Source organism: Oenanthe melanoleuca, chromosome 2 (genome assembly GCF_029582105.1).
Source record: "Oenanthe melanoleuca isolate GR-GAL-2019-014 chromosome 2, OMel1.0, whole genome shotgun sequence".
In the NCBI taxonomy this organism is placed as follows: Eukaryota; Metazoa; Chordata; class Aves; order Passeriformes; family Muscicapidae; genus Oenanthe; species Oenanthe melanoleuca.
This window is the reverse complement of record NC_079335.1, coordinates 103,575,262-103,597,889: the sequence shown is the minus strand read 5'-3', so window position 1 is coordinate 103,597,889 and position 22,628 is coordinate 103,575,262. Positions and strand designations below refer to the sequence as shown.

General features: G+C 40.2%; 1 protein-coding gene across 3 annotated transcripts in view; it reads left to right on the top strand.

Moving 5' to 3' along the window:
• BMPER (BMP binding endothelial regulator) overlaps positions 1 to 22,628 on the top strand; it is a 148,259-nt gene that overhangs the window by 5,293 nt on the left and 120,338 nt on the right. For all 3 annotated transcript variants that reach the window (XM_056484184.1, XM_056484183.1, XM_056484185.1), the window contains exon 3: positions 18,801 to 18,900. In XM_056484184.1, the coding sequence (XP_056340159.1) occupies positions 18,801 to 18,900 (100 nt within the window). The remainder of the gene's footprint in view (positions 1 to 18,800; positions 18,901 to 22,628) is intronic.

Genomic DNA, 22,628 nt, shown 5'->3' with positions numbered 1-22,628 from the left:
CACTTTTTATTTCGTGCACTTCCACTTTACAAGTGGATGTGGGTGACACAGTCACAATGTGAACACACTTCTTTTCTGTCTCTCTGATAACAGGCAGGCTGCACAGATGCCAAAGTTTTGGTGTGTCTGCTCTCCTGAGCTGCTTCTGAGGCGTGGATGGGCAAAAGACAAATTAAAACTATCTTCATGATGCAGAGGTTTGGGGAAGTATGCTTTATGACTTGGTATGGTTATCTGCAACATGCTGTTAGAGCCAGAGTGCTCTGGTGTTCACCCACTTCCACTCTAAATGTCTTGTGGCTCTGTATCTCCTCAGAGGAGATGAACTGCCTCTGGAAATATGACATCCTACCTTGTTTTCCATAGGATTTTGAGATACTGGAAAAGTGCAAAGAAGGCTGAAGGCAGCTGAAAGTACCTGCTTTCAAATGCATTCACATTATATGCCATTAAACACAGACAAGAGAAAGTACTTAGAGCTGATGGTTAAAACAGATACACAGAAATTGCACTGGAAAATCGTTTTGCTGATTGTGCCATGGCTGAGCATCCCATTGCAACTGTGTTTACAGCTAAAGACTTTTCTGATGAAAGGATGGGAAATGCTCCCAGCTGCAGCTGTTCTGTATCTGATTCCGTATTCTTTCTGTATCTGAAAGGAAATACTGGATGTGATGGGCAGTAAGTTAACCAACCCTATAAAAAAAAATTGTCAAACAAAGGGAAACTCTTATTTCAGATAATGATATGGCCCCTAACAGTACAAAAAAAAGTTAGAGAACATATGATTATGACATTATGTCATGCTTAATGGTCAACAGTAAAAATGTCTTGAGTCTTCTTGGCTTCTGAAATCAAAGTAGTGAAACTGTGGGTTATGAAGATGAGTGAAAAAAATCTGTGTTTTAGGGAACCAGTCTGAATTGGTAATGATGATAATAGGCAAAAATACATAATCTTGATGGTATTCATAACGGAGTTATATTGATTCACTTTGAGAAATTGATTCCAGTTATTAAATGCTTTAAGACTGCAAACAATTATAGCTACACTACCTAATACAAAAATTATCTTCTAAAATTAGTCTTCCACAACTGCTGATTTTTTTTTTTTTTAATAATTTTAATCAAAGTGCATAGGAGCACTTTGCACATCTTGTGCAGTTTAAGGTGCCCAAACATTGTATTGTGTTGTGTATGACAATTTCAGATCTTTCTCTTTTATATGTGAAAGTTTTGGGCTGAAGGTAGTGGAAGCACAAGTAAATTACTGTTAGTAGAACCAAATAAGACTTCATAAATATGAAAGCCTAGAATATTTGGGTAAGTTTGGGACTTTTTGTATATTGAGGATTTTGAAATGTTAGGGGGAAAATGCTATTAACAGACTATTAAGAGAATTTTTGATTAGATTTCTTTTATTTGAGTGCCAGCATTTAAAACAGGCATGGACTATTTAAGTTTAGCTCTGGTACAAGTATGGTAAATTATCAAATTCAGCAGAGTTTTTGTTGGTACAGCTTTTTGGCTGGAAGATATCTAACACTCATAATAGAAGTAGGCTCACAACTGATATTATGGCATTTCCTTTCAAGAAATACATGTAGAAAAGACATAAAAATGCTGCAGTCGGTTGGAAATAGATGAAATGAGAACCTATGCATAATTATAGGGTAAGAATGTAAAAAGAAGACAGAATTAACATAGCCTGAGTTAAAATTCTGAGTGCTGAGTTTTTGAAGGTGAGATGAGCTCAGCAGTGACAACAATGACAAGTGGTGGTGCCAGAGGTGGTGTGGACAGCCATGTCATTTCATGCTCATTTGTCATCATCTCCATGGACCTCGCCAGAAACAAGCAGGGATCCAAGAATAATGTATTCATTGGCCAGTGGTGTATGTAGTTTCAAAAGGAACATACTAAAAATGCTAGCTGAAAGGGACAGGGTACAAATGAGGAACTGTAAGGAAATAGATAAGTGTACCTCAGGTAATGTTGTCCTTGACATTGCAAGGGCTTTTAGATTTATTTTGAAGAGAATGAATGATTTGAGTTTTTGTATGGTTTTTGTGGGGAGAAAAATCTTTTATCATATTTTTTTTCCCCCAACAGAGTTTAGAACAAAGTGAGTTGTGTCAAGAAATAGCTGATAAAAGCCAGTAGTGATCTTGACAAACCACATCTAAACCAGAACCATTTCACCCACCTTTTCTCCTCTCCACTTCCCTCATGCTTGTGCCTCAAACTTGCCAATTGCACCTTAGGAGTGGTTATTATATGTCTCAACCTTTTATCACCTAAATCCAGACCAGAAGGGAATAAATGTGAGCCAGAAAGGATAACCAAATGTTGGAAATCTGAGAAAAGTTTGGAGACAGGAGCTCAGGAAACTAGAAATCAGAGCTTTAATTGCCATAAGTTTTATTCATCGAGAAACATCATTCTGTAGTTTAAATTTTCACTTTTAAATCCAAATGAGCAACATAGAATTAAACTTTGTTTATACAAAATTATGTTAAATTTGTCATTATAAGTCTTAGTGTTCTACCTAGCTTGAACTAATAAATTGGTGAAACCAGGTGCAAGCAAACCAAAAAATGGAAGAAATAACTTTGACATTTGTTCCCCCCCTGCACACTTACATCCCCCGCCAAAAAGAAGCCTAATCCTAAAAACCATGTTCTCATTGCAGAATAAAGCAAAACACCTACTAGATGTGTGGGGCCTCTTTACCTATGGCATAGCTGATTTCTGAGGCACAGTGCACAAGTTAAAAACATGTAGCTAGCCTGAGAGCAAGTGTTTGACACATGTTCAGTGAAGATGGCAGTGTTTTAGTACATGAGAATTCAATTGTTGCTTCAAGGTATAATATGGCCCAGATGACTTTTAGTGGAGTAGTGCATATTAAAAACCAAAAAAAAAAATCATCAAACAATTCTCTCATACCTATTTTATTTAATCTCAATAGTTTACATATATCAGCTACAGAGTCTACCAAGACTGCATCTTTTTTCAATTTAAATATTCTTGATCTTTATTACAGTATAATACAATCAGCTTTCTCTTCACTCTCAAAAGTAATAAACAGAGACAAAAAAGCCTGTGATACAGTAGCGTACTGATAGTTTTCACCCCCATATTACTCCAAAAGGGAATGCTTTTTTGATCGGTGAATGAAGGGTTCCTGAAATGCAAACATGTTTTAACATGATGAAAGTTTTATTAGTTTTTTTTCCAATAACAGATGTATATGCCAGCTCTTAAATGAAAAAAACCTAACACCCCCCACCCCAAAAAACAAACCCTGAAAACAAAAGCAGACATATCGCCATGTCTGGTGCAGCAGGGTGTCCCATACGTGCTTTGTCATAGAGACTAAAGAAATGTATGTATGAATATGTATATATGAAGGAGGTCTTGCAAGAGAGGACTTGGATCAAGACTCAGAGGTGAATTGTGATTGCTTTGGTAGGCTCTTCTGGAGGATCATCTGGTAGGTTCAGCTGTACTTGTTCATAATTCATGTAAAACACCTGTGAAACAAGACTTCCACCTGCCTGACAGATTATCTGTGGTAGATGATGGTTACCCTGGCTTGATCCTTAAAGTTCCTATCAGCAGTTTTGAGGAATGTTCAAGTCCAGAGTATGCCCACCTGGTCAAATAGTACCACATGCAATGTCTCATCTGATTTCCTCCTCTGGAGAATGAGCATGGATTGTACAGCATTGTTTGTTGTGTCTGTGCCATTCATGGACCTATTCATGTCGACATTCTGCATTTCATATCCAAGAGCTGCCTCAGTCTGTGGCACATCCCTGCACAGGAATATTGGCTTTCAGATCACTCTGCTTTGTCGTGACAGTTATTTTGGGGATATGTCCATAGTCATGTGTAACAGCTTATGATGAAACCTTTCTGGAAATCTGCAGGATGGAAGAAGCTATTTCATGTTGTTCTCAGACCACATGGGATAATGAAGAGTTCACTACTTGCACATTTCTAACATAGTAGTTGCACTGAGCAAATACACGTATGCACACAGTGCTGAACTGATTACAGGTTGGCAAAACCCTTCTGGAAGAGCGCAGGTGATATGTTACTGTAACAGTGATGAAGATCCAATCCGTCACGTATGAAAATGAGATTCTCTCTGGTAATTAAAGGATCAGATAGCTCAAATACAAAAGAATACATATAAATAATACATGGAAAAATGTGAAGGGCACAAAAATGCCGTAAACTAAATGGAAAAATGTAATATAACTTTCAAATTTCTTTGGAATGCATCTACAATAAGCGCAAAATGGATCAGTCTAAGATAAAGCACGTTTTTATTGCCAATAAGAAAACATTATTAAAGAGCTGGTCCAATATCAAAATGACATTTTAAAAGCATACAGTACCTGTATATAGTTTTTATTAGCTTTCAAGTGTCTTCCATTCGGTTGTTAATAGTCCTTTTAAGAATTATGGTTCTGTAAGTGAATGGCTCACAGTGTCAGTACTTCTGCGGCTCTGCTTTGTGCTGCTGTATCTATAAAAATAGATACTTCTCCCCACCAAATATCTGGTTTTATTTCCCCATCATGTTTTAATAGAAAATTTTGAGGGAAGAAAAATATTAAACAACAATAACAACAAAAAAATCAAATAAAAATGCTGCCTCTCATTATTGAGCTTACGGTCAAATAAAAAGATCATTGTGAAGAAAAAAATATAAAAGCTTTTACTTGTATTACTACTATTAAAGTGACTATCATACTGGTACTTGCTTATAGTGTGCATAATAACTGGTGTGATGACATCCTCTGAGGCCTCTTGGCCTGTTCATCTTATGCATTAAGCTGCAGCTAAAACTTTCCTAGTCTGACTGTTTGGCCAGTCAAGCTCTGTGCAGCATTTTTCATCCAGCTGAATGAAGTGCTGAGCTCTGGGTCCAAGTACAGCATGGATCTCATCCCTTGTCATCCCCAGAAGCTGATCTTGTGTCCTGACACCTGAATTTTATGGTTATTGTCTGTCTGTCCATTTATTTGTTTGACTTTTTTTCCTGGCTTTTTTTTTTTTTCCTCCCATTTTCCTCATGTCTAGAATCCACTTTCTCTAGATAGTTGTCCATAACCTGGACAAAGTTAAAGTAGGACCACCTACATGTGTGTATCACCATCTTGCTGAGAAAGTAGCTTTTCTTCATGCATTGTCTATGATTTGCATCCTTTTTACTTGTTTTGTCATCCATTCTACACATCAAACTCCTGGCTATAATTTTAATTTTCTGTATTGTATCCCAGATTTTTCAGAGAGAGAAGCATTGTATGTGTGTGCCGGGAAGTGCTATGGGAAAAGGCAGTACTGTCAAACAGCATTAGAGTTGAGATATATTTATTGTTGTGAGTGCTAAGGATGGGGATGGGATAAAATGCCATGTACAAAAAGTGATGCCAAAGACCTGATATTTTCCCAGACAAATTTCAGTCCAAATTTTTTTGAGTCCTGGTTTTAAGTAAACCTTTGCATGAAGCTTCAGTATTAGAGGTTGAGTGAGGCCATCTTTAACTCTGCCTCAGAGCTCTGCTAATCTGGTTGCGCTGCATTTTGCTCCAGAGATAGTCTAGCTCACACAAGACATTGGCAGTTGGTTGCCTGGTAGCAATGCAGCATAAAGTATGTGTAAACCTCAGCATGCGGTATTGAAACTTCCTGTAAGACCATTTCTGCTTCACACTGAAAACCAGGTATAGCTCAGCCCTGCTCAGCTCAGGTATACTCAGTGTAACCCCAGGCTTCTCTGTTGGCTGCAGGATCAGCTGCCTCTTTCTCCATAAGGCTGTGGTATGGCTCAAATCCTCTTTCATGGCTAAACCTTGCTTGAGGCATGGCTGCAGCACCTTGCATTCTTCCATAACCAGGGGTATGCAAGCAAAATGTTGCATAGCCCTGGCCAGGAAAATCACATTTCTGACAGCTCATAGGCTAGAAGTCTATGTGTTTTGGGCTGTGTTTACTTGTTTGGGGTTTGTTTTGTTTTTTACCTTCTCCTGACATGTTTATGTTCAGTTATACTAAGTGGCTTCAGTAGGAAATGGGAGTTTCCCCAAGGCTGGGAATTATCAGAATGTGTTCTGATGGCCAGCTAGAGTCATGCATTTGCATTTGTTTTTCTGTTTTGTCTTAGGATTTATTAGTGGATGAAGAATAACAGACCTTGATTGCCCTGAGATTGTCTCCTTGTTCTTTTTTATGCCTGGATATACAGTTGAGGTTTGGTTTGGGAGCGATGGAGAAGAGCTCATAAATGACTGCTCTAGGGCAACATAATGATTATGATCTGTTTGTGACAGTTAGTGAAAGATCTCAAGGTTGTGTCACCTAGAAACCACTGGGGCAGGAAGGAGCCAGGCAGAGTGGCTGGCTTTGAGAAAAGGCAGTTAACTGAAGGCTAACCAGAAGGCTCTCCTAATACAGAGAGGCTGTTGATCATTTGCTTGTGACAGAGAATATTTTATTCTGTGTATGAAACTGCACAGGCTTAATGGTTCAATGCATTTGTTGTATCTGAAGTGTACATATTTGCTGCCCAAAACTTTGTATAATCATTTCAGTATAAAAGTAGTATCTTTGATATCATTGGAGTTTTTTGAGATAATTAAACCAGTTCACGTACAGAAACATACAAATGTGGGAGCCGAAAAAGGGAAAAAGGAAGCAAATCATGTACTAGAAAAGCGAGTTTCTCTGGAAGGCAGCCATTTGGAGGCATGAGTAGACAGGTCCAGGCCTGTTCAGTAGGCACAAAGACTGCTGGTGGGAGAGGATGTGCATGTGATGTGACTTCAGGAAAGCTATGCATGGCTCTGGAACCAGAGGTTTAGAAGGATTTGAAGCATCTTCTGGAGAACTAATACGACTCCTGTGTGTTTGTAGACAACTTGTGACTGTGACCACAAGGTTCTGCTCCCATCAGAGGATTTAGGTTAATCCACTGAATGGTGCTGATGTTGGGCTGCTGGCCCAGGCAGCCCATGCTTTCTGTCTTGTCTCCTCCATTGAGAAGACAGCTCTGAATAGGAATTTCTTAGAGCCATCATGCTGAGCAGAGAGCTGATGGAAGTTGCTGAGTACAAGGCCTTTCCCTAAAAGCCCCCTCTGTTTCAGGGCCAAGAACCTCATGCCGTGCCATTCAGGGTTCACTGCTCTGACCTGGGTGACAGGAGCATCTGCTTCTATATCATAGAACTTAATAGCTGGAGGCTGAGGGAGAACAGCAGTTTATTGTATAAAGCAGTATGTCGAGAGCCACTGATTAAGAGATTAGTGATCTTGTCAGGAACTTTCCCTCTCTTCTTTAGGGTAGAGAAGTACCCATTCATTTGCCCATGTAAAACACAGAGTGGACAGGCTGAAAGAAACAGCCTGTTCTCTTCTAATCCAGACCTGGCTGTGACTTGGCAACAAGGACTTTCTCTAATTGCAGAAGAAGGTACAATTAATAAAAAATTAAGTCTTCAAGTCCTCAAATGGATACTTTTGTAGTTTTCCTCAATTCCGCTGCAGGTTTTCTGTTTCGCATGACACTTGAGTCTCTCATCATAAAGAGCCCTTCTTGCACTAAAGGTGTGAAACTTTTGGATTTCAGATCATCTTTCTGCCTCCTCTAGCTGTCCAGGTAGAAGGATTGCTGCCTGAGCTCTTGCTCAAAAAGAACAGTGCTGTCTCACACAATGAAATCATGTCAGTCTGCCTTCAGAGCCCTGTGGACTTTGAGCCAGGCATAATATGTTTCCTGACATTTGAGTCTCATTAATTGGGTTAACAAGATGCTATTTGCACTCCCTATTTATGTAAATAGAACTTGCTAGCAAAGATTTTAATGCACCTGATATATCACACTGCCTTTACATCTATCAAGAGGTACCACTGCAGGAGTCACTTCCAAAAGCAGGTTGTGTTTTTGGTCCTATGGGTCCCTTTATAAGCTGTTAGAAATGCTGGTGGTCAAGGCCAACTGTTCAGATGTCTTTCAAGTGTCCCACTGGTGACCAAATCTCACTTTGTCAAAATGACAAATGACTTGTGCATACCCTGTTCACCTTCAAGCTTTGCTCTAATGTCAGCTTCATTTACTTGCCAGAAACAGGTATTTTTTTTACTTCCCACAGTGCAAGTGGGGCAGGGGAAAAGAAGGAGTAAACGGAACACAGGGTGAGGAAAAAACCTACTAGTATGGATTCTATTCAATGTATTATTATAGTTGAGATTTTCAAGCTTTGGACATACCAGAACCTGTTTGTTTATACATGTGCAAAACAGAAAGAAGGGAATTTGCTTTTCAGAAGTGAGAATTGTCCCTGCAGGGCTACAATTATGCAAAAACATATTTTAACCACTGGATTTTTCAAGAGAAAAGTTGTTGTGCAAGATGAGTTTCTTATTTTGGACAGTAAAGTTTTTCCAGAGCAGCATTTAAAAGTAAGTGTTTAATTAACAGGGTCTACCCAGAGTATAGGGCATTGTGCATGTGTCTGCACTGAAGAGCTCAGCTCAAAGGTCTGAGTTCTCATGGGTGGTTTCATTGACTGCAGTGGTATTGTTATGTGGCTAAGTGATCACTGCTGTGATTGAGGGCTATTACATCTCACCCAAAAGCAGCCATGGCCAGGCCACAAAATATGGTCAAAGCTCAAGGACTGTGAAAGTGACATTGACAGCTTTGGCTTTTAGTGTCTTCTCAGTGACTTCCATATCGCTTTTGCTTAGTCCACAAGTCAAAATATGCTTTTTCTCCTATTAGCTACAGTGTTGGCTGAAGTTTTGAAAGTCAGAACCTTACTTAATTTGGCAGTGTGATTAATCACAACAAAGGAAAGCTTATTCTACCTTTCTTCTCTGCATCTGATGGAAGCAAAGAAGTTTCAGTAGATATGAAGTAGAAACACACAGAAGTGAAATGTGTCAAATTAAACATCATGGTGTCATAAGCTTTTCTGACTAATTCTCCTGTGACCTTGATCCTTCCTTTGCTGGCAGCAGCTGGATGAAGACAGCTTGAGGGTGATGCCTACCATGAGTTGCCATGACCCAGGATTACCATGGCCTCTGTAAGATTTTACTAGCAGCCAAGCAGCAGTTGCAGCAAAAGGAGTGAGACTTTTTGACTTTAAGGCAGCATTAAAAGACCCTTCCTCCTCTGAGGCATCTTGCCTGAAATGCTCCTTTTCCTTGTTTCTTCTTGCTCCTCTCTATACTGACTGACAAGTTGGAGGCTGTGCCTTCTTTCTGCAAACTGCTGTGTATGACCTTTTTTATTTTCTAAAACCACTGCGTAGCACAGGCAAGATCACGTAAGAAAACAAATTCAGGGTCAGTGCTCAGTCTCCTTGCAAGTTCATTAAAACAGCAGTGCCTGGAAGCCTTTTGCCTAAATAATTCCATAATAGAAAACAGACTCTTGTTGCTTCTTTCTTTTGGGCTACTATTTTTATTTGGTTGTTGTTCCTCAAGCGTTTTGGTCCTATTTCAAAACTTTTTTCAATTAAATGAAGAGACTGCTTTTTGATGCTTTCTGGTTTAAAAGCTGTACTGCAAAACTTCTAGGAGTCCTCTGGATTATGAAGCTGCGATTGACAGGGATTTTCCTCTCAAAATAACATTAGAAACCCCCAAAGTGAAGCTTAAACATTTGAAAGAAAATAAGAATACTATCCCCTTTCTCTCTCCCAGCTGAGATCCCCTGTTGCTGCTTCTGGCATGCATCACATCTTTAAGGATACAGTATCATGAGAAAACTGTCACTTGGTGATGTATTAGGGTAATATATCATGAGAGCATCATTTCTTTAGAGGATATGGGCAGTAAAAGACATGATTCTGGCCAGACAGAGCAGCAGGGGGCCCTGGTCTTTTTCTTTGCTTTTCTTTAATCTAGCCTGGTTTTTGTGTTGTACAGAAGTGGGATTCTTCATGGGATATGACTTGTTGCAGAGTAAATTAGAAGGCCCATTGGGCTTTTTAAAGTCTTTAAGAAGAACGTGGCCTCAAGGGCTGCTTTGTTCAAAGATTTTAGAACAGACCAAAGTTCAAAATGAGAGCATTTGCCACTGCTGAAACCTCCAATGTAGAGACTGAGTAAGCAGGCTTCAGACAGAGAAGGTAATAAAAATGCAATGACAGGTAGCTATTGTTTGGATAATTTATTCATAGATTTAGCCTATCAAAATGTGATGAAATTATACTTATTTAAAAAGCAGTCAATGCACCTCTTTCTAATAATTTTCAAATGAAATTTTAATTCACAACATTAGAAGAAATGGTCAGTATTCAGGCTCTAATAGAAAATAGCTTTCAAAAAATAGGAATTCTGAGCTGAGTGATTTTGATGTGCTTTGATTTTGATGTGCTTTGATTTTGATGTCCTTTTTATTGTTTTAATGGCTTTGTTTTTCTCTCATTGACAATATCTACTGGAAAATAACAGTATAGTACTGGGATAACATTAGTAAAGAAACAAAAGCAGAATATTGTCAGGGCACTCTTTTGATGGGTAGGGTTAATTTCTGAGATGAACCAGAACATGACACCATGGCTTAATCTAAAATTTGCTGAATTCAAATGATTTAATAATTTATTTTAAACCTTTGGTGTAATCTGCTTTGCCCTCTGTGATATCAGCTGGATAATTTGTGAGTGTCATCTTCAAAGCTTTTTAGGACTGGAATTTATTTAGGGTGTTTTTAGACCAATTTTCTTGGCAGACTTCTCCAAGCCTTCCTATGGCACTTATGGGGGACCTGTATGTTCCAGGAGCTAATACGCTCAGGACAGCAATGCTGTTCTGCATCTGCTGATTTCAGCTGTGCTCAGTTGATCAAGCTCAGGTAGTGGAAGCTTTTATGGCTGTCAACTGTTTGTCACTTCTCTGGGAGAATGAATTCTCCACCAGCTCCAGTCAGAGTAAGCCAGACTAGGACTAGGCTGGACCATGCCTTCAGCATCACCCATTTAGCTGAAAATAAATTGGGCAGTAATCATCCAAAAGGTTTTGCTGACTGATCTGAGTAGCCAAGAACATCCAGCAAGGCATAGGTCATAAACTCACAGGGCTGGGTCAGTGAGCTGTAACCTTTTACAGCAGCATGGGTACAAGTTTGCAGCTGGAGCTTCAAATCGGCAGGTATTTTTCTTAGGTATTGTCATCAGGTTTAGATAATTGATAATTTAAACTCTTCATTGACAAAGTAGAAATATAATCTTGTGAATTAAAATTCACAGAAAAATATGTGAATTTTAGAAGTGTGCATCTCATGAAATGTGAAGGTGTGGTATCCCACAGGAATCCCTGTGTGTAACGCTTCCTTGAAATCTGGCTCCTGGATTATTATGGGGTTTTTGGGTTTTTTTTTTACTACAGTATGAAATGCTGGGAATTTGTGAAGACCCTGTCTCTTATTGCTAGAAGACTGCCATACTATTCTGCTGAGAGGTAAAAAGCATTGCCTATAACTGCAGCTGAAGAACTCTAATCTGAAGCTGCACTTGGAGCAACTTGGAGGTTGAGGTGGAGGCAGGGAGACTGAGAGCTGCATGGTCTGGATCCTGCTCTAGCTTTCTCACTGACTCAATCTGCAGTTACAGGAATTGTATCTGGCCCACATCTACTTTGTCCCTAAGCTGACTGGAGCAGGGATGTGCAGCAAAATGTTTGATGTTCTGGGACCCTGACCCCAGCTGCAGCCTAAGTATTAGTGCCAGCAAATGTAGGAGGAAGAGACGGTGCTTTCCTGTCACTAAATGCTGGTGCAGAGGGATACCGTCAGGGAATGTTGGGATTGCAGCAGGCCACCAAGGTCACTTTTCTCATGCTGGTGAACATCATTAGGCACAGTGAAAAAAAAAAAAAAAAATCTGTTCAGTCTGTTAGGGGTTTTGAGTGATTTGTTGTGAATCACTTGCACATGCTCATGTCTTCCTCACAGCAGTGGGGAATACCCATTTGAAATGAAATTTGGTGTCATCTTTCAGCAGGGCCTGTGCTTTAATCATCTTTCCTAGGGACTGGAGAGAGCTTGAATTATGGAGGGAGATGGTTGATGCTGGCTGAGCATCATCAGAGGGAAGCCTGCAGCCTCCTCCTTGCTCACCCTGAGAGGCCAGATAAACCAAACAGATTACAGGGGTGAGGGGCAAATTGGAGGCTACTGAGTGCTCTGCTCAAAAAAGGGAAGAGAGACTGTGAACTGAACTAAAATACTGTCATTTCTGTCTAATGTAATTCATGCTGAAATCATGGTCATGTTCTGCCACAGGCAAGGACCTAATTCTGAAGATATTGAAGCATATGTTTGACTTCAGTCCTGTAAGATTTTTAAGTGTCTAAAAGAAAGGGACCTTTCTCTGTCTTGGTGAAGCATTTGTTTTGAAGTGGAAAAAAAACCCAGCAGATAATTTGAAGGGAACAAGGGAAACAAGACCTTATCCTCATCTCTCTTGACAGTGGTTCAAAGGGTCTGCAAATGTCTCTCCCTGGGGAATGGTGTCTCCTCCCTGAAGCCTATTTGTGTGGCTCTTGCTCAGGTAGAGAAATGCTCATGGAAGACAGCAATCCCACAGTTTTAGCAGGGACTTGCATCAACTGCCAATTAAAGCGAGGTTTGTAAATAGGACCTGAGACAGAGAGTTCCAGGCAGGAGTGCAAAAACCCAGAGTACTATTTTCAGAAAGAGCCTTAGGATTTGTCTAGACCATGAGTTAAGCATGTGTCTGAGCCTGTCCTCGAGCTCAGGTTGGCCCAGCATCAGGGCTGTTTGCATGTAAACATAGGTGCAGGCACAGGCTTGGGAGCTCCCAAGCTTTGCTGAGGGACAGAGCCTGGCCCGAACCTTTGCTCCTGTGGCCTGTGTGGCATAAGTGTGACTTGTGTGCTTGAGAGGATGCTCTGGCTAAGTGCAACACCTGGCAGAGAGCCCAACAGCATGGCCTTAGAACATGGGGATCACTGCTCATAACGGGAACCCGTGTTCGAGCTTGCCCTTTGCCTTGCGGTGGAGAGGCTGCCTATGCGAATCGAATACACTTGTTTCAGTAATTTTAAATAGCTCTTTCTTCTCCTAAGGTCACACGTATATATTTGAAAGCTCCATTCCAAATTCCTTGGGGGTAACTTTTGCCATTGTTTGAAAACTCTCATTGTTTTTCATGGGTGATCCCACAGGCTTTTTCTAGCAGAAACTTAAAGACACCTTGAGCTATTTGGTAAGGAGTCCTGTCAGAATTACCAGCGGGACTGTGATGAATAATGGTAAAAAATGAATGTTTTCAGGATTAGTCATTAACAGTAGTTGGTATTTCTACCTACTCTATCTGTCTTGCTTTTATTATTTTTCCCTCCACAGCATTTTTTTGGTTAAATGAAAGTTTATGTAACATTTTTCCCATTCAGTATAAATAATTAATAACGTCAGGATATCAGAAATGCAATGCAAGCTCCCTAAAAGTATTTTCAATACGTACAAAGAAAGAAAGAAAGAAAGAAAGAAAGAGAAAGAAAGAAAGAGAAAGAAAGAAAGAAAGAAAGAAAGAAAGAAAGAAAGAAAGAAAGAAAGAAAGAAAGAAAGAAAGACAGACAAAAAAAGCCCCTTGACCATCACTGTGGACATCTGGCCCCCTGAAAAACCACATCTGCAATGTCTTCTGCAGCCAGCTGTTAGGGCACAAGAGCAGGCTCAGGATACCATTGATGGAAGTACCTCTTGGTAATGTCCTGAATAAACGAAGCAGACTCCTAGTTTTCTTTTTTTTTTTATCTCTTGTAGCCAAATCCAGGTTGAAAAGAGCCATCCACCTGGTGGCTGCTGTGAGCCGGCAGGAGTCCAGTGGGGAACCCTGTAGAAAGTTGGCTGTGGCTCCCAAGCTGTGGTTTGGCACATATCCTCTCCAAGATCTCTGCCAAATATTCAGACTCCTTTTTAGTATGTGGTTTTGTTTTTTTTTTTTCTTTTCTTTTGCATTTTATTTAACTGTACCATATGAGTTTAAGGCTGTTAGTTTGGTATAATTTGTCGCCAGAATGGGCTGTTTCGTGTGGGGTTTTTTGATGGGAGGTAAAAGTATGAGGTGTATGTAGAAGGTGAACAAATTGTGTTTAGAGGAGGTTGTAGGGAAGGTAACATGAAACAGTAACACTGATATCGGGTCTGGTTTGTGTATCTCTCCTGTGTGGGTATTTAACATCACCTCTGCACGCCAAGTTAAGGAGACCCTTGGTTCTCTCTGGGAAAGCGTTGGAGAGGGGAGAAACATGGGAACCCAACAAAATTTCTGATCTTTTCCCCAGATGCATTAAAACATGAGTTCTCCATCAGCTGGGCTTGGTGAGTGCAGTGAGGAGTCCAGGGTGATCCTCCAGCACTTCCCTAAATTTTCCTTTCCAAGGGAGTCTGGGATTCCAGAGTGAACCCTTTGCTCAGCTGAGCACTGACCGAAGAGTTGTGTCAGATGCGGCAGCATTATTCTGGATCAACCTGACCTCTTTTAAAAAAATACGTGTTTTTCCAACACTAATAGAAACCTTAGCTGAAGTTCTCTCCCTTTCTGTGTGTATGCCTGAGCATTAGATTGGAAAAAAAAATCCCAGATGTGAATCTATAAACCATCTGTTTAAAATAACTATTGTTCAGGACTATAATTAAAAGTTATTTATTATGAATCTTGGGATCCTATTATGGATCTGACTGACTCCCAGGTTTCTGGCTTAGCAAGCGGTTTATGTATTTAAGGGCCATGTGTCTCTTCCGTACTTCTTGATGCCAGAGTGAATGTCTTTAAAACAAAAAGGAACAAAATCCCCTACCCTCCTATAAGTGTTGGCTTCTGATTGTTGCTGTCTAAGAAGTCTTCTCTTAAGAACTGCAAAATTCAAAGTATCTGAGAGCTTTCAACACATTCAGAGATGCTGTTGACAGCATGGATTGTGGCTTGAGGCTCTCCTGCATGCAGCTACTTAGCGACTTTCTAAATGTATGGCTGGGACAAGTAAAGAAATTACTGTTATGATTACTGGGGATAAGAGGGGACATAATTGTAAGGAAAAGATTTGTTGCTTAAGTTCCGTTTGCTCTCAGCCTCCACTTTGCCCTTGTGAAATGGGAGGGGAGGAGGCAGTAAAATTGAAACAAGCATATGGACAGTAGACATTAGAGCTGTGTTGTAGGCAACTGGGTGAAGGGAAAAGCCCAGCCTCCAGATGACAATCACTCTTTTGTTTTATTTTTGTACTTTTACACCCAGTGGACCCAGGAGATCTGCACTGGATAATGCCTGACTGCAATAGACTAAACAATGATTTACCAGCTCTGCTTTATCTACTGCAGGCCTGTGATGGATCAGCATGGTACATTAACCCTTTCTTCCACATGTGCTGACCTTGTTTTCCTCAAGATACAGCATTGATATAAAACAACAGGACTTTTAAAAAGAATTTTGGTATAATAGCAATAGAAGCAGCAGGAGGATGCACTTCCCTGGAGGTACATTCATCTCTTCTTACTTCAAGAGGGATTTTGCCATGAGGACTATACCAGGGCAGCAGTATGTTGCAACTGTGGCTCTACTGTATGTTTTTTCAGCAAAAGGCTCCACAAGGAGTGATGGGGCTGCAAACCTGAGTAATGCTGTACCTCACACCCAGGAAGAGCAGCCCAGCCCTCATGACAGGGAGTTAGGCAGCTTGGGATGACATCAGAAATAGCCTTTTTTGGAGCTGTCTGGGCCTTCCGTATAACAAGCTAGAGAGGATGAACCTCAGCTTTGCAAATCCTACCCTGTTTTAGTAGCTTAGTTACTTAACTGCTCTTCTGGTGCTGGCAAAGATTAGCTCTGTTTACCTGGGATACATGGAGCGGTCCTTTAAGGCAGAAGGATACAGCTTCTCCTCCAAGGGACAGAGCTAATCTTCCATTTTAATTTGGGGGGAAAAAAAACCCAGACAAAAAACCCCAAACCAAACCAAACAAAAACATAATGAAAAAACCCAAAACAAAACAAAATCCAACAAAAAAAAAAGTGCAGTGGGTGGTGAGTGTGGCACCTCCTCCCCACCTTTCAGCACCATGGTGTAATAACTGAGCTTTGAGTTAGTGATCCAGATTTGCTGCCCTCCACATCCAGAAACAATTCAATGACTCATCTCCTGCTTTTCCCACAAGTACCCTTGCTGTAAGAGCCAGTGGCTTGTGGGAGCAGGAAGAACAAACCCCTTTATGCTGAAGCCAGGCTACTGAACAGCAAATAGTTCAAAGTCTACTGAGATAAAGGAAATGTAAATCTGCAGCCTACTGCTTAAGACACCCTCATAGGTGGAAGAACCCTTCGGTTCCTGTCACTACACTATGGGCCACTAATATTCTTCGTGTGGAATAACTGCTTAATGCAAAACAGCCTTTGACATCAGCATGTGTATTCTAAAACCTCCTCTCCCAGAAAACCTGCTAAACCAGAAGCTTTGCTGGTGACAAGAAAAGAAGAACAAGACCCAAATTTGGCTGGCCCCCTCGGGTGGCTCAATGATACCAAGCTCATCATTGGAGAGAATTATTCTGATTTTAGCAATATGGGGGAAACAGGAGGCCACTACTGGGAACAGTAACTAGCAAGTATCTCCTCTTCAAAATATGTGTGCTAGGGTCATCCTTAGGAACTCCTTGCATTGCCAGCAAGAAGAAACCATGTCAAGATGTACCTAAAGGCAGAAGTAGGCAGACAGCACTCAGGGGAGAAATTGCCTGGGAAGCTGGGCTGTGTGAAGAATTTGCCCCAGTAGTCCTCTGGGAAACAGAGAATTTAAAAATACAGAGCTGTGGGGTTTTTTTGTGGGGTTTTTTTTGTTTGGTTTTGGTTTTGGTTTTTGTTTTTGTTTTTGTCCCTCTTGCCGCTATCTGCAACAACAATGTCATCCTTTGAGGAGGGAGTCCAATGGGTAGCTGCCACTGGCCCCCCTCACACACATGCAGCCCAGCTCGGTTGGTTCTGAAGGGCACTGTGCCCCTCACTTCTCTCAGAGGTGCATGATGCACACTGCAGCTGTGTGAACCATGTTTTCCGCAGGAACAAACTCTAAACTGGGTTTTGCCCTTCTTTCACGCAGACTTTCACCAGGCAGAAGATTTTCCCAGATAGAGGTGGTGGGGCTGATAGGCTAATCAAATGTTTACTTAAGCAAACTCATTAGAATCAGATCTTAGCAGAACCCTTCAAAATACAGACTATAGTTGAGTTGGTAAGCTTGATTCTGCTGCCCTTCAGCAGACTTTATGGGGCACCATGTTCCTGTAAAGCGGATCAAGATTCCACTGGGCACTTTAAAAGAGATATTGAACAAGTTGCAATTCTGTGTTGTGGCTGCTTTGTGCCAGTTCAGAGCTACAGACCTGCCATAAATTCAGCTTAACCTGCTGGTTAAATTGCATTTATGGTTGGTCTGCAGTGCTGGAGTGATGCAGAACAGCCAGCATGTAGTAGTGACCTGGCTTTTTACAGTAATCGTTTGTGCTGCTGCATCTGCACTTTAGGGTCTGATTCTCATTTGCTGATTTCACACTGTCTTGGTGAGAGTGAGTCCTCATTTACACTGATAAGACTGAAGTGCCTTTATAGCTCCCATCAGATCAGACAGTGACTTTGAAGTAAATAAACCTCTGATTTTACACAAAGGGCTGGAGTGTAATAAAAGCTGCATGTTATTCTTCACAGGCACCTTGAATAAGGCCACAGGGAGCAAAATAAAAAGACTGGAAAGCACAGCTTCTTTTTCTTTAGTTTTATGATTTACATTTTTCTAGTCCTTTGATTTTTTGGTCTCTAATTAAGTAATAAGATTAGGTGAGGTGGGTACTTGCATGTACTGGGTGACCACCTGTGTCACCTAATGAACTGAGCTACTAATTATAGGTGGAGGTGACTTCAGAGGGCTACTTTAAGTAAGGAATTTGAAGCAACAAAATTTTGCTAAAAGAAGCACCTGAAGTGTTTGTTTTCTCCACCTATTTAATGGCAGGGATAACCAGCAGAGTTGACATCACTGTGGCAAGGTAGGCAATAAATGGGATATTTCTGCTGCCTGCTGTTGCACATCCTCTGTTGACATTCCTTACTGTGGTCAATGTGCTCTTTGGCCTTGGGGAATCACTGGCTTTTTACCATAGCAAGATGACACTATAATGTACAGTGACTCTGTCTGCTCATGGTGTTTCATTGAGTCTCAGCATTTTGGGGAGAAAGATGAATTACATTAATCATCTTGCCTGGTATAGAACAGAGTAGCCTCTTTTAAAGAACCTCTGGTAAAATTGATTTTCTGCAATGGCAGAATTTTGTTTTCTTTGAGGTTACTGCCTCTTTCTCTGGTGTTTCTCTTTCTCTGTCACAGTGAAAATTGATTCCTGAGCTGTGCAGTTTATGGGACAACTTCTCAAGGCCCGGAGGATATTTTAACAAGCACATAATGTAGGTAGTTGTTCATTTAAGTAACATGGATTTATTCAGTGCAGCGCATTTTCTGTATGAGACTGGGTAGTAGTCATGACAACACCATTTATTTGGGCTCCCGGATTATTCAACTACTGTTTTCTACTGTGTTCCTTCAAGAGAAGAAAGATGTATTGGATCACAAGGACCTCTCCTGAAGCAAAAGAGCAGAGTGCTGGCCCCACATTTTATTTTCTGAATTGCAAGAAATTGTAGCCTTGGGTTTGGTTTGTTTGCAATAACTTTTGTCTCTTTTTTTGTTTGGTTTTTTTTTCCCCAGAATAAGGAAGTGACGTGCAAAAGGGAAAAGTGTCCAGTGCTCTCCAAGGACTGTGCTCTCGTCATTAAGCAGAGAGGAGCTTGCTGTGAGCATTGCAAAGGTGCCATTCCCTTCCTCTTGTTTTCACCTCTGTAAAATATTATCAGTGCACATTTACGTTGCCAAAGATAGGACAAAATTCATAGCTTCTTAGCTGGGACTTGGCTCTTGTCAGAGGCTAGAAGAGGGCAGTAACCATAATTTAAATTTATATGTTTATAAATCTGAGGGAAATAAGTAAATTCACATAATTGTCCTGCAATTATTAGTTCTTGCACAGCAACAATGTTTTAGAAATACATCTTTATGCTTCATCATGTTGTCAGTTTTTTAAGAATTACCTCCATTCTAATTTTATCAGAAATACTTTAGGTCAACATCAATCTGCTAGTAGTCACCTGTCTGTAAGAATCTCTTTAACTTTTATGTAGTTGGACAGAATAAGAATAATACTTCTGAGTAATAAAGAGCAGGGTAATTATCCATTCCTATGGGTATTTCCTATTTTTCCTCATATTGGAAACAAACCAAGCAAATTTTATTAATTTTATTAAACATTTCCTGATTCAAACAATAATATTGTGGACATTTTAATGAAAACAAAATAAACAACAATCTGAATATTATACATGTATTTGTTGACCAATATTGTATATTCCAAGCTGTTTAAAATAAGGTAATGATCAAATAATAATAAAGATGTGTTAGCATGCATGGCATGTATCTGCTATGTTTAACCACATGAAAAATATGCACGTAGAAGAAGCTGAAAATTAATATTTTTTTATATATTGATGCTGTAAGTAATAGGCTCTAAAGCACCAGTTTTGTTGAGGGACTGCTTCCATAATCAACGAGGTGGAGAATGTCAAATTCAGACAGCTTTATTTTATTTTTCCTTGGTCATTTTTAATTCTCCACTGGTGATTGTGTGGTATTGAGAGGGAGATAGGGTAGGATAAATTGTTGGGAAATAAAAGCCTTTCCTGCCTTCCCAGAGGAAATACAAATGCAGGAAAGCAGATTATGCTGAAATTCAGATGGAAGAGACGATGTATGTGTATTTTTCCTGGAAGGTTGCAAAGGTGTTTTAGATGCTGTACTTATATTTGCTTCTGTGTTGCAGCTTTGGAATAGGTTTGGCAGGCCCCAATTTGAGGATTTATCTTCAAACTTGGCACTTAAAAGAGAAGGAATGAACTGGAAAAAAAAAATTAAACCATAACTGAAACAATAAGAATTTGAAATAACAATTTTAAAATAAATTACATGTGATGTATTTCTTTTGTCAAACTGTGTTTAATATCAGCTTCGTAGGAAAAGGTTGCTAAGTGTTGGTTGTATTAGGATGGAGTTTGATTTTTCAGTTGCATAATGGGATGGGTATTTGCTCAATGGTCTAAAAATTCTATATACATATATATGCATATATGCATGCATGCAAAATGAAAAGAATGAAAGTTTCAGAGCTGAAAAAACGATATTTTAATTCAAACAGTATTTTAATTCAGACTCCTTTTAAGATTTTCTCTTTATCCTGAGTTGGGGTGGGTACCTACAGAACATTATTGATAGACTTGAGCCTAGCATCTGCAGATTGGTATGCTTGACATATCTAATGGGATAATCAATAGAAACTACTCAAAAAAGGAACTAGGAGGCACATGAATACTTAAGATAGAAGAGGGATGAGTTAGCCTGGGTCCTTTCAATGTATCAATGGACAGAGAGATCCCACTAATAGGCATCCCACAAGATCCCTCACAAGGAAACTGCTGAAGAAACTAAGCAGCCCTGGGTTTTTAGAGACGCTCTTCTCATCAGCAAATAAGTAACTAGTGTATGGTTGTCTTCATAGTGAGAAAAGGTTGCCAACGCATTCTTGCAAAGATCTCAATTTTTCCAAGTGCTCAGAAATTATCTAGAAAAGGGGTGAAGAGGGACAGGAAGTTTGCTGCTGGTGACCTGATCTCTGTAGCACAGTAAAGCAAGAGCACAGCCTGTGAGAAGCTGCAGAAGGTTGTCAGGGCACTGAACAACTGATGACAGAGCAGCAAAGGAAGTTAACGTGGATGGAAATAAATGGATGCATATAAGAGAAAACAGTCCTAACTGCACAAATACGATATTGGGTTCTGAGTTGACAGTAACTGAATGGCAACTATTACCAAGTATTATAAAAGCTACTTCTGTGGCACGATCAACTCAACCTTCTGCAGTTCTCCAGAGGGAAAATTGAACTCTGAGTTTGTTAGGAAAGGAGCAAGGTACAAACCAAAATATACCCTGTTTTCCCTCTGAGTCAGACAGACTGCTTATTTCTGCTCTTCTGAGGGCTAAACTACAACTATGGACCTTGGTTTCCATATTTTTCATACTTGCCAAGGTGTCTCTTAGTAGCTGCTATTAAACAGAAGATTATTGACTAGAAGGGTTCTTTGTCTGGTCTAAGATGGCAGCTTCCATGTGCTAAAAATGCAAGAAGAACATTAAATATCATAATTTAAACAAAAAAAAAAAAAAGAAGCTCTCAAGGACTGAGTTTTCAAAGTAAATGTGAAATTTCTGAAGAAGTGTTTCTGCACTTTCTGAAAGGCAAAGTAAAATATGCTCTCATTTAACTCCCACAGTCTTGACACCACACTCTGTCACCAGGTTGTTCTGATTGCAGGGGAAGAGGCTGATGGAACCACCTCTACCCCAGGAGAGGCTGCTTGCTCTCCCTCTACTCTAAACATTGTTGAAGATCCTGCTCTGTTCTGTGTGAGACCAAAAATGAGTGTCCCATGGGGAGTAACTGGGGAATCAAGGCTGCAAATACCAGCCTGGCAACTTAGCACTTCAGCTACTCCCTTTGCAGCTCCCTGGCACTCCCCACAAGAAGCTCAGCTGCTGCCGGGACTTGGCCCTACAACACTTAATCTCAGTTACTATTTTGTCAAGCTGCCAGAGTGCCCATGGGAATTAAAGCAGGAAAAGGGAAACAGGGCTTTTTTTGCTTTCTTTTTTCTTTTTTTTTTTTTTTTTTTTTTTAAGTTGCATTTCATCTAAACATGAACAAAGTGGAAAAACATGAGAACCTGATGGCTTTTTTCTTGGCTTCGTTCCCAAATCCTGGGAGAGCTTAATCAGGCCTTACAGGCTCTTGCCAGGTCTCTTTGATAGTTTCACGTTTTCCTACCTTGTGAAGAAATGAATGACTGACTGAATGAATGAATGAAAGAATGAATGAATGGCTGTTGTCATCTGGGTGCAACATCAGGAGGATAACATTAAGGCCACAGGGCATGTTCCAGAGCAGGCTTGTGTAGGAAGGAAACCACCACTCATGAGTCATTTGTGACATTTCTTCCAGTGCATTTTATTCTATCATGAGGAGCACGAGGACATTCCTTGCCCATTGTAGTGGGGTTGGACTAGATGACCTTTAGAGGTCTCTTGAAACCCAAACTATTCTATGATTGTATCTGCAGCAGTGCACACACCTGAACTCTTCTATAAAGAACTTTTCATACAGGAGAAACTGAATTGTTGGTAAAGAACTTTTTCTGCAAATGGTTGTGTGATGAGCATAAGTCCCATGCTTCCATTTGGGTATTTGTATGCTACTTAGATAATTCCTAGCACTTCTTTTCTTCATATTTTGTAATGAACAGAAAAAGTAAGGAGCAGCCATTAGTACAGCTTTTGCGATCAGAAAATTCACTGTGGTGGAAAGTAGCATATGAAAAGATTTGGCTTTGCTTTGTCCCAGAATCACAGAATATCCTGAGTTGGAAGGATCCCACA